We start from the raw sequence: 13,007 nt of genomic DNA on the forward strand, positions 1-13,007 counted from the left end.
AAGAAGATTCTAAGCAAGAAGGTTTCTATAATATTTTGATTAACTTAGATAAAATTCTAATGGGTTCTAATGACTATGTAATTAAAAAATTGTATGGTTATTTATTAGATGTAAAATTGAAAGAAGAACAAGTTAAAGAAACAATGATAGCATGGGGGAAAATTTTGGTTATGGAATTGATTTAGAGAAATGGCAAAAATTGTGGTCACAAAATTATAAAATGACAATGTCAACAGCATATAAGGAAAATTTGTATAAGATGTTTTACAGGTGGCATTTACCCCTGACGAGAATTGCCAGAATGTTCAAGAACAAGTCTGAAAAGTGCTGGAAATGTCATCAGATACCAGGCTCATATTACCATATGTGGTGGACATGTGTAGAAGCCAAAAGATATTTGGACTAAAATCCACACATGGCTGGAAAAAATGACAAAGAAACACATAGACTTTAAACCAGAGATTTTTTTATTAGGAATTGTGCCAGAAACATATAACAGAGAATTGAGATATTTGATTGTGAATGTATTGACAGCAGCTAGAATCGTGCTTGCTAAAAACTGGAAAAATGAGAAAATACCAATGCAAGATGAAATTATTAAGAAAATCATGGAATGTGCTGAAATGAGTAAATTGACATTTGAAATTAGAGAAAAAGAAGATAAACAATATTATAAGATATGGGAATTATTCTACCAATGGCTAGATACCAAAACATGGAAATGAAATATGAATTATAAAATGAATGTTATAATATAATATGTGAAAATAATATTTTTTTGGAATGATAACGCCATTGTTAGATAAATGACCAATGATGATAATGATATAAAGATATATATTAGATTGATAATATGAGAAATTGGATACTTAGTAAAATATGAATATGGGGATGAAGCACAAAGAATTTGTAACCGATTGACACACTGTTTGTAATTGTTAATGGAAGATGGATTTTTATGTTTTGTTTGTTTAAAAAAAAAAATCAAAAAAAAAATTAAAATCCAGAAAGGCACAAGACAAGGGCGTCCATTATTTCCATTGTTATTTATATTGACTTTGGAAGTACTAACAAGAATAATAAGAAAAGACAGATTACAGGATTGGAAAATAAAGGAGAAAGTTACAAATTACAAGCTTTTGTGGATATACTAGAGGAACCATTGCAATCAGGTTTGAGGCTTATGGGAGGTATTAGAGGAATATGGAGAAATAGCTGGACTAAAAGTAAATAAGGAAAAAACCAAAATGATTGCTAAAAATATGACAAATAAACAGAAAGATGATTTGACCAAGGGAATAAATATACAATTAGTAAAAAAGGTAAAGTATCTAGGGATTAATTGACAGCAAGATGCACATTGATTAAGGAGGACAATTATATTAAACTATTAAATCAAATAAAAGCAGACTTGGAGAGATGGGGAAACATCCAATTCCTTGATGGGTAGAATAGCAACTATTAAAATTAATGTTCTGCCAAAATTAATCATCTTATTTCAAAATACACCTATAAAATTAGAGAGTATTTTGATAATTTGAATAAAATTGTGTTGAAATTTATATGGCAGGGGAAAAAGTCAAGAATTAAATTGAAACTACTTCAGGAGGTCAAAAAGGAGGATTTGGTTTGCCTGATTGGGAACTATCTTACCAAGCAGCAACGATCACCTAGGTCAAAGAATGGATAATCCTAAGAAACAAAAGATTATTAACATTAGAAGGTCATGACATTCAAGCAGGATGGCATGCATTCCTCTGGTATGAAAGACATAAGGCACATCAATATTTCCAAAGACATCACATACGACAGGCATTATTGGAGATTTGGAACAAAATAAAAAAACAGAACTATAGGGAAATACCGATTTGGCTTTCCACCCTAGAAGCGGTGGTATATTGAAATCTTATCAACTGGGGAAAAATTGTGACATACAAAGATATATTAGATGAACAGGGGAGATTAAAATCGAGACTGCAGCTAAAAGAACAAGTGTTCGAATTGGAATGGTGGTCATATTTATAAATTCAGTCAAGTTATATGAAAGATATGAAAACATGGGGGATCCACAAAAATTTAACGATATTAGATAAAGTTTTATTGGGGACAGAGGAAAAAGTGATTAAAGCAATATATAAATTTTTATTAGAATACAAAATGGAGGAAGGGCGTGTTAAAGAGATGATGGTGGTATGGGCAAAGAACTTTGGGTACAATATCGAATTGGAAAAGTGGGAAAAATTGTGGGGAAAAAACAGGAAGTTAACTTTGGCCACGTCGTGCAAAGAGAACCTATATAAAATGTTTTACAGGTGGCACCTACCACCACCTAGATTAGCCAAAATGTATAAAAATTTATCACCTAAATGCTGGAAATGTGATCAAATACCAAGTACCTATTACCACTTGGTGGACATGTAGAAAAGCAAAAGAATATTGGGAAAGGATCCAAATGTGGTTAGAAGGAATGACAGGACAAAAAGTGGAATTCAATCCACAACTATTTCTATTAGGAATTATAAAAGAAGATTTAAGTAAAGTGTTAACATATCTAACATTGCACATCATAACAGCAGCAAGAATAGTTTACGTCCAACAATGGAAGAGTGAAAACATACCGAAAGAATTGGAAATAATAAAGAAAATACTTGAATGTGCAGAGTGTGATAGACTGATGTTAGAACTGAAAAATAGAGACAGAATACTATGAGATTTGGAATAAATTTTATCAATGGTTAGACCTAAGGAATAGAAGTCAGAACAAATAAGAACAAGGAGGTATAGCTCGAAACAAGATGCAATATATGTAATATAGTATGTATCTGTAAATATGTAAAAGAAATATGTGTATAGAATTAGTAGTAATGCATATTGAAGATATAAGAAACTTAGGCTATAATATAATAAGTTATATTTTGTAGGGCGGAGAGATCACCAAGACAGTTCCACCATGTCCAACTTTTTTTTTTAACAATAAAGGTTTTTTTAAAAAAGAATTTGGAGTATAAGGAAAGAAGTATAAGGAAAGAAGGAGGACAAAAAGGAGAAAAATATGGTTTAGTGGGTTTTTTATATTTTTAATAAGAAATTAGAAATAGAAATTTAAGAAATGTCTAGTATTGAAGAGGTGAGAAGTAGGCATAAGCCTATTCTGGGAAAAGCTAGTGGAGAGAAAGTCATTTTATTTTGTTGAATTTTGTCCAGGCAATAGAGTGAAACTTCCCTTTAAATACAGTGTTATTTTAATTTTGTTTTCATTTCCTTCCTTTCTTTGGGAATTCCAGTGAAATGAAACAGAAGCTTGATGAAGAGGGTAACAAGTGCAGCATTCTTTCCAAGCATGAGAGATTTAATGAGCATTGTTGCATGTGTTGCTGCTCCCCATTCAATTTTCTCATCAATACTAAACGACAGTGCCAAGATTGCAAATACAACATCTGCAAGAACTGCAGCTTTTATCAGAAGAAAGAGAAAGCGTGGCTCTGCAACATGTGTCAGCAAGCTAGGTGAGTATTTATTGTGACATGACAAGCTGATGCCTTCTGACTTCTTTTTCCCCACTATTAATTCATTAAGTCGAATGTCACATGAAAAGACGCATTCAGTATTCCAGAAATTTCTTATGGTGCTGTTGGATATTGATTCTTTGGAAAATCATATAAATTTGTTGGAAGATTTTGCTTTCTTCATGAAGGAAATTGTTTATTTAATTGTGTTTTATTTTCAAAATGGTTTGATGAGATGATAACTCAGTACCTTGACATACTTGATCATTGGGTGCTATCTAACAAAATGAAATTCAATGGTGAAAAAAGTAAGGTTCTACATTTAGGCAAGAAAAACAAAATAGGTACAGTATTTGTGGTACCTCGCTCAATAGTAGTAACTATGAGAGGGATCTTGGAGTCCTAGTGGACAATCACTTAAATATGAGCCAGCAGTGTGCAGCAGCTGCCAAAAAAGCCAACACAGTTCTAGGCTTCATAAACAGAGTGTTGAGTAGTGGGTGCAGACAGAGGACACAGGACACGTCCGGCAGTTCAACAGCTTTATTCAGCTCCAGTAACAGCAATGCTAATGCGAGCCGCAGCAGCCCTTTTTAAACCGGAGCTGTCCACGGCTTCAGCCACTGACGTGCACTTAATTTTCCTGCTCTAGCTACTGGCTCCTGATTGGTCCCTGTATCCGTCTATTCAATACTTAACACCCCTCCCCTCTAGGCTGGCATCAACCAGTCAGGTTCTTTTCAGACAATGTAATCACGCAATTAGGCGGGTTGCTTTTGGGCGTGACTTGACCTGCACAGTTCAGTTGACTCGGTGATTTCGCAATGAGAGGTTGGGTTCTGTGTCTCTCCCATGGGCACTGCTGGGATTCTTTCGAACTCGGCCAATGGCATGGGCCTATCTTTTTGGATATTTATTTCTTCATTCCCCTGCTGGACTGGTGGACTGTCTCCAACTTCGGGAAATCATCGTTGGACATCAGATAAGTGCCCATCGACTCTATTCAGGTTTGAGTGTTGTTGTGCATTTGGTTGTGCATTGTGTAGGGCCTGGTCTATTTCTGCGGTTTCTGTGGTGTTTCCTCTCTTGCTCCTGGGTTTCCTCTTGTATCTCATGTTCCTTTCTAACTATTCGGCCTCTGAGTTGGTCTGTGTCTTTTCCACTCTTGGCCGTCCTCTGTTTCTATTCTGTATGATAATGGGCCTGTGATTTGGATTATTTTCGCTGGAACTCATAGGGGGTTTCCACTGAAATTCTTTGCATACACCTTATCCCCCACTTGGAACTGTCTATATTTACTAGTGGAGTCTACTGGTTTTTCTGCGCTGTATTGGGGGTGTAGTTTGTCTAAATTGAATCTCAGCTTCCTCCCCATCAATAGTTCTGAGGGACTTCTGTGCGTGGCAACCCATGTGTTGCGAACAGTCTCCATAGGACTCGGATGACCGTTTCTGTTGTTGTTGATGACATGAGATTTACTTCTAGCCATTTAGAGCATGCATTGACAGTGATTAAAAATGTGTTTCCCTGGCAGGGTCTCGCAAAATCAATGTGTATGCCTGACTATGGTGTCTTAGGTCTTTCCCAATTGTGTGTGGGTGCTGCGTGTGGTGTCGTCCAAGATTCTTGCTAGGGTGTGCACATCGCTACCCATTTTTCTATTTCCTTGTCCGTTCCCGGCCACAAGACATAACTTCTAGCTAATGCCTTCATTTTAACTATTCCTGGGTATCCCTAGTGTAACATTTCCAGAATATCATTTCTCAACATTTTTGGAATGATTACTCTATCTCCCCACAACAAACACCCTCTCAATCCCGATAGCTCAGTCTGTCGTGTCTTGAATGATTTGAATTCCTCGTCTATTTCTGTCTCTGGCCAGCTTTTCCATATCCAGTTCAAAACCCGTGCCAAAGTCCTGTCTCTTCCTGTTGCTCTTGCGATGTCTGCGGCTGTGATCTGTGTGTTCGCGAGAGTCTCTATCAACAACGTGGTTGTGGATGGCGCTGGGTCTTCCACCGGTTCCAGCAGTGGGCATCTACTGAGGACATCTGTGTGGTCAATCATGTTTCCCAGTCTATATAGCAGCTGGTAATTATAAGCGGCGAGGAATTCTGTCCATCTCAGCATTCGTGGAGATAACACGCGGGGTGTAGGTCTATCTCTCGCGATGATTCCCGGAGTGATTTATGGTCTGTTATCAGCTCGAACTTTCTCCCGTAGAGATATTCATGGAATCTTTTGATTCCAGCCACTGCAGCTAGTGTTTCTTTGTTGAGCTGACTGTCATTCCTTTCCGGTTTGGATAGGGTCTGAGAGTAGAAAGCAACTGGGGCTTCTCTTCCATTGGGCATGCAATGGCTTAAGATTGCTCCTATTCCAAACGGCGATGCGTCACAGATTAGTCTCACTGGTAATGTTTCACTATACTACACTAGGATGTGTCTGATGTTAGCAGTCTTTTGATTTGTTCAAAGGCATTCGCTTCCTTACGTCCCCAAATCAAGGCCGTCTTTTTGTCCAGTAAACAGTGTAAAGGTTCAGCAATCTTGGCTTTCTGTGGCAGGAAAATGTTGTAGAAATTTACAGGAATTTACCCCAGGAATGCCTGCAGTTCTGTTCTATTGGTTGGGGTTGGATCTTCTTGAATTGCTTTTAGCTTGCCCATGGTAGGTAATATTCCAGAACCGTGAATCAGGTATCCCCAAAATTCAACCTTTTCTACTGCTAACTGGCATTTGTCTTTTTTTAATTTTCAACTCCACTTCTTGGAATCAAGTTAATACTGCCCTTAGTTGTTGCTGCAGTTGTTCCTGACTAATGGCTGATATTAGGATATCATCGAAATAGGGGATGACTCCTTCATTCCCTGTAGGAGGTGCTCCATGAGGCTCTGGAACAGCCCCGGGCCCACACTTACCCCAAACTACAATCGCCTGCATTTGAATGCTCCCTTATGTGTGACTATCATTTGTGCCTCTCTATGACGTCATCAACTGGCAGCTGTTGAACTGTTGGTACGCCTGAGCCAAATCGAGTTTTGTGAATATTTTTCCTCTACCCAGGGAATGTAACAAATGTTGTACAACAGGCACGGGGTATGCGCTCTGCTGTAAAGCCTTATTCAGGGTACTTCTATAGTCACCACACAAACGCACTGACCCATCTGGCTTCATGGTAGTTACTCTCGGTGTCTTCCACTTGGCATGGTCTGTCGGCTCTAAAACCCCTTGGGCAATGAGTTTATCCAGTTGCTCATCAATTTTGGGCCGTAGAGCAAAAGGAACCCTTCTAGGCTTTATTCGGACAGGGGTAACTTGGGGATTTAGGTTAAATGAGATAGGGGTCCCCGTGTACTTGCCTAGTTTTCCATCGAAGACATCTGCGAAATCCCATAGGAGTTCTTCTTCCCAGCTATTGTCTTCGACTCGGTTGATCCCCATCGCTGCCAGACCCAGAACCACTCCAACCCCAGTAGGCTAGGCCTGTCCCGGTCTACTATGGTTAAGGGTAGTTGTCCTCTGAATTCTTTGAACTCTACATTGAAATAACCGATTCCCATTACTGGAATTTGGTTTCCTTGGTAGTCCTTAAGTGTGAGTCTCTGTGGCTTGAGTGTGCTGGCTGTGATTCTGGGTATTAGTTGTTTGATGGTTGTCCAGGAGACCATGGAAAGGTAGGATCCTGAGTTGACCTCCATCTTGCATGGTCTCCCTTCTATGGAAACGGTCACCGCCATCTTTTTTGCTTTTCCCATGCTCGAGTGGCCAACTATTATGGTCTGGTGTGTTTCCCCTCTCTCTGAGCAGTGGTCCTCATTTTGGCAGTTTCTTCTGAACGGTTGTTTCCTGTTGCTTGTTTGGAAACTCCCGGCTTTTGGCGGAGGGCTGGATTGTCTGGTTCTGCGGGAACCTGGTTGTGATGCTTTGTAGGCTCTTGTGATGTATCCTTTCCAGTCGCAGCACTGGCAGATCGCATCTCTGAATCTACACTCAGTCTGGGGATGGTTTCCCTCTCATCCAGCACACCAAAATTCCTTTTTTCCTTTTTCTTAGTATCTCCCTTTCTGTTCCGAATGGAGATGATGTACTTTGTCCTCGTCTCTGTCCTCGGATTTGGTCTCCACATCCTCATAGTGGACTGTGGAATCTTCCTTTGCTTGCAGCCCCTTATTCATCTTTTTCATCACGGCTGCGGACTTCCGTGACGCTTCGGTTGCAGTCGCTTCCTCCATGGTTTCTTGGAATGTTATTCTTGGTTTCACAAGCAATTGGCTTTGTAGGGTGAGGTCTCACAGTCCCAATACCAACTGGTCTCTCATTGCTTCGTACAGATTGGAGAATTCACAGGCAGTGGCTATCTCGCGCAGGGTCGCGACGAACTCGCTAATGGACTCTCTCTCCCTTCTTTTGGTGTCTCTTGTAGAATTTGTGTCATTTCACGAGGGATGAGGCTTGGGGAGCGTAGTGTGCCTCAGAATTCCTTGTAGCACCGGGCAGGTCATGGTTCTCAATTCCGCCGGAGATGCTAGGACTTTTGCCACTTTAAAAACGGCGGCTCCGCAGTGTGTGTGGAACAAATGCTCTTTTCCTTTGTTCAGAAAGGCTCAAAAGATTGCTAGCTTCCAGGAACTTGTGGAAACATTCCATATAGGAATCCCAGTCTTCTCCTACTGGGTTGAATAGCGCAGGTAGAATTATTGAAGACATCTTGTATTGGCCGGTTGTAGTTTTGATGGCCGTTGATTGCCACGTGGAGAGTCTGTGCAGCCTAGTATCCTATTGTCCTTCTGGAAATCCTGACCTCGTCATCAGGGTTGAGTAGTGGGTGCAGACAGAGGACACAGGATATGTCCGGTAGTTCAACAGCTTTATTCAGCTCCAGTAACAGTAATGGCAATGTGAGCCACGGCAGCCCTTTTTAAATTGGAGCTGTCCATGGCTTCAGCTACTGATGTGCGCTTAATTTTCCTGCTCTAGCTACTGGCTCCTGATTGGTCTCTGTGCCGTCTATTCAATACTTAACACAGAGGGATAGAATCAAGATCATGTGAAATGTTAATACCACTTTATAATGCCCTGGTAAGGCCACACTTGGTATACTGCATCCAGTTTAGGTCGCCACAATGTAAAAAAGATGTAGAGATTCTAGAAAGAGTGCAGAGAAGAGCAACAAAGATGATTAGGAGATCGGAGGTTAAAACATATAAAGGTTGCTGGAATTGGGTATGTCTAGTTTAATGAAATAAAGAGTAGAGGTGACATGATAGCAGTGTTCCAATATCTCAGGGGCTGCCACAAAGAAGAGGGACTCAAGCTATTCTCCAAAGCATCTGAGGGCAGGACAAGAAGCCAAGTTGAAACTAATCAAGGAGAGAAGCAACCTAGAACAAAGGAGAAATTCCCTGACAGTTAGAACAATTAATCAGTCGATTTGCCTCCAGAAGTTGTGAATGCTCCAATATTGGAAGTTTTTCAGAAGAGATTGGATAACCATCCAAATTTTTTCCCACCTAAGCAGGGGGTTGGACTAGAAGACTCCAAGGTCCCTTCCAATTCTGTTACTGTATATTTTATATTCTATATTCAGTGTCACGGTTTTAGGAAATCAAGGTTTACCCCATAAGAGAGGGAGAGTTGGCAACAATTATCAAGCACCAAAACATAAAGAGAATAGGGAAAAGTAAATTGTCAGAATGTTCTGCTGTGTATTGTTTGCATTACAAATAATATACAGTAGTGGTATAACTGAGCTGGCTAACACCATTTCACAGGAGCTGCTTCTTAAGTATTTTTTTAATTTTGTGAGTTAATTGACAGCAGAATTGAGCCCCTAGAGTGGGGCTAAGAGTGCCAGTCTGTTGTGGTAAAATGTTGAAATACCTACATAAGGGTCCTCTTTGTAGACTTTAGTTCAGCATTCAACACCATCATTCCAGACATTCTTCTAAGTAAGCTAAGCCAGCTAGCGGTACCTGAACACACTTGTGGATCATAAGCTTCCTAACAGTCAGGAAGCAGCAGATGAAGCTAAGCAGAATCACATCAGATACCTGTACAATTAGCACAGGGCCCCCACAAGGCTGTGTGCTCTCTCCACTTCTCTCTATATACCAATGACTGCATCTCAAACAATCCATCTGTTAAACTACTGAAGTTTGCAGATAACACAATAGTGATCAGTCTCATTTGAGACAATGATGAATCTGCATACAGACGGGAAGTTGAACAACTAGCCTCATGGTGCAACCAGAACAATCTGGAACTGAACACACTCAAAACCATAGAAATGGTGGTAGATTTTATGAAAAACCCTCCCATACTACCATCTCTTACTCAATACTCAATACTAGACAACACAGTATCAACAGTAGAGACCTTCAAATTTCTAGGTTCTACCATATCTCAAGACCTAAAATGGACACCTAACATCAAAAACGTCATCAAAAAAGCACAAAAAAGAATGTTCTTTCTGCGCCAACTCAGAAAGCTCAAACTGCCCAAGGAGCCACTGATACAGTTCTATAGAGGAATTATTGAGTCTGTCATCTGCACCTCCATAATTGTCTGGTTTGGTTCTGCAACCCAACAAAACAGAAACAGACTTCAGAGGATAATTAGAACTACAGAAAAAACAATTACTACCAACCTGCCTTCCATTGAGGACCTGTATACTGCACGAGTCAAAAAGAGAGCTGAGAAAATATTTACAGACCCCTTGCATCCTGGACATAAACTGTTTCAACTCCTACCCTCAAAACAATACTGTAGAGCACTGCACACCAGAACAACTAGACACAAGAACAGTTTTTCCCCGAACGCCATCACTCTGCTAAAAAATATTTCCCTCAACCCTGTCAAGCTAGTTACTAAGTCTGCATTACTATTAATCTTCTCATTGTTCCTATCACCCATCTCCTCCCACTTTTGACTGTATGACTGTAACCTTGTTGCTGGTATCCTTAAGATTTATATTGACTGTTTCCCTATGACTATCATTCAGTGTTGTACCTTATGATTCTTGACGAATGTACTCCGGGAGCGTATGCACCAAGACAAATTCCTTGTGTGTCCAATCACACTTGGCCAATAAAGAATTCTATTCTATTCTATTAAGGAGGAGTTCCAGAATCAAAACATAGCAGGAAATATGTGAGGTTCTTGAAGTTTTCTACATAAGTAAAGAGAACAAGTAAGGACAATAGAAAAAAACCCTAGCAGAATAGAAACATTTGGTAGCGGGTAATCCAAAAAAACAAGTAGATCAAGGGATGTTCACTCCCAGTGAAGCTCATTAATCAGTATCATCTTTCCTACTAAAAAATACTATCCGCAGCCCTTTGATTATTAAAATAATACTGTGAAAGAATTTGAGTTCGTTATGTTGCATCACCTGCAAAGTCATGGAATCAATCATCAACCAATCCATTACCTTCCACCTAGAAACAAACAACCTACTCTCTAATAAACAATTTGGTTTCAGAAAAAAATTATCCTGTAATCTACAATTTCTACACTGCAAAAACATATGGACTACAAATCTTGATCAGGGCAAACGAATAGATGCAATTTACATAGACTTCTGTAAAGCCTTTGATTCAGTGGTACATGACAAACTACTTCTAAAATTAAAATCCTATGGCATCTCCGGACCCCTCCATATTTGGATAACTGCGTTTCTGTCAAACAGACAACATGTGATCAAAATAGGGAGTGCCCTATCAAATCCTGCACCTGTTAATAGCGGTGTCCCCCAAGGCAGCGTTCTAGGACCAACACTCTTCATACTATACATAAATGACCTTTGTGATCATATTATAAGTAACTGCGTTCTCTTCGCCGATGATATTAAACTATTTAATACTACCAACAATGCTGCTACCCTTCAAAAAGAACTTGACTTTGTGTCGGAATGGTCAAAAAATTGGAACTCCAAATTTCAACCAACAAATGCTCTTACACATTGGCAAAAAGAATCAGAACATTAAATACAAGGTAGTGGATATGACCTTGTAGATGACCCTCACTCTGACAAGGACCTTGGAGTACTCATATCAAATGGTCTAAGTGCCAAAGCCCACTGTAACAACATTTCCAAAAAGGCATTAAGGGTTGTGAATCTTGTGTAGCTTCTTCTCCGGTAATATTACACTACTAACCAGAGCATACAAAACATTTGCTAGACCAATTCTCGAATACAGCTCATCTGTCTGGAACCTGCACTGCATATCAGATATTAATACAATTGAGCATGTCCAGAAATATTCCACAAGAAGAGTCCTCCACTCCTCTGCTCATAACAAAATACCCTATGCCACCAGACTTGAAATTCTGGGTTTAGAAAATTTAGAACTACGCCGCCTTCGGTATGACCTAAGCATAACTCATAAAATCATCTGCTACCTGTCAATGACTACTTCAGCTTCAACAACAGCAATACACGAGCACATAACAGATACACTTAAAGTGAACTGCTCCAGACTTGATTGCAGAAAATGTCTTCAGCAAGAGTTGTTAATGCCTGGAATGCACTACCAGACTCTGTGATCTTATCCCAAAACCCCCAAAACTTTAACCTAAAACTGTCTACTGTTGACCTCACCCCATTCCTAAGAGGTCTGTAAGGGGTGTGCATAAGAGCACCAGCATGCCTACTGTCCCTGTCCTAATATTCCCTTTAATTGTATTCATTTTATGTATTCAATTCATGCTTATACTTACATATATTATCTAATATGTACTCGACAAAATAAAATAAATAAATAAAATAAAATAAAATAGAGTGAAGTAACCCAAGAGTTGTCTTGAAAAATTGGCATGTCATGGTGTTGAGTACCTTGCTGAGAGGAACCAAGGCAACTGTTTGCAGATGGGTTATGTCATTGTGAGAAGTGTATTATCTTTCAAATGCCTATATCCATAATGTAATCCCGAGACTATTCAAATTTACTAACGATTGCATTTTCTTCTTGTATGTGAGTATGAATTATAAGCCCAGAAGAAACATTTGAAAAAAAATTCCAGTAAATAATGTAGATAAAAAGGTTCTTGTAATTATTAAATATGGCAAAAGAATAAAAAACAGGGTCTTGGAATCAATAACTGGCTACGTAGATTGTGTCTCTGAGATTTACATTCTGCAACAATGGATAATCCTCCTTTCACAATGGAATCCTGGGCACAAATGAATTGATTGACGAATGGGAAGGAAAAGTTTGGCAGGTATCTCACCAATCTCAACAATGTAATGCTAAATTTATCAGCCCTATGAGGTAGACTAGATCAGGAAAAAGATGTTACAGGACTTGGTATAAGTATATTGTTATAAGATATAATATCTGGATCTTGAAAGCCTGACAGAGTCTCTACTTTTCCTTTTATTGCAAACAGAATGAGGACAGAGCAATCTGAAGTTTTGTTCTACTTCCTTTCAGACTAGGTAGGCGTTTAGATGATAAATGCTACAATCCTTCCATGTTATATCCATATTCCTCTCTGTATT

The 13,007-nt window shown here is 39.3% G+C and overlaps 1 protein-coding gene across 6 annotated transcripts in view; it reads left to right on the top strand.

The window, feature by feature from the left end:
- The window catches only part of MYRIP (myosin VIIA and Rab interacting protein), a 253,774-nt gene that overhangs the window by 106,910 nt on the left and 133,857 nt on the right, over positions 1-13,007 (top strand). For all 6 annotated transcript variants that reach the window (XM_060685982.2, XM_087894133.1, XM_087894130.1 and 3 more), the window contains exon 3: positions 3,285-3,506. In XM_060685982.2, the coding sequence (XP_060541965.1) occupies positions 3,285-3,506 (222 nt within the window). The remainder of the gene's footprint in view (positions 1-3,284; positions 3,507-13,007) is intronic.

The sequence above is a fragment of the Pantherophis guttatus genome, chromosome 4, assembly GCF_059756535.1.
Source record: "Pantherophis guttatus breed Tessera chromosome 4, ASM5975653v1, whole genome shotgun sequence".
NCBI lineage: Eukaryota > Metazoa > Chordata > Lepidosauria > Squamata > Colubridae > Pantherophis > Pantherophis guttatus.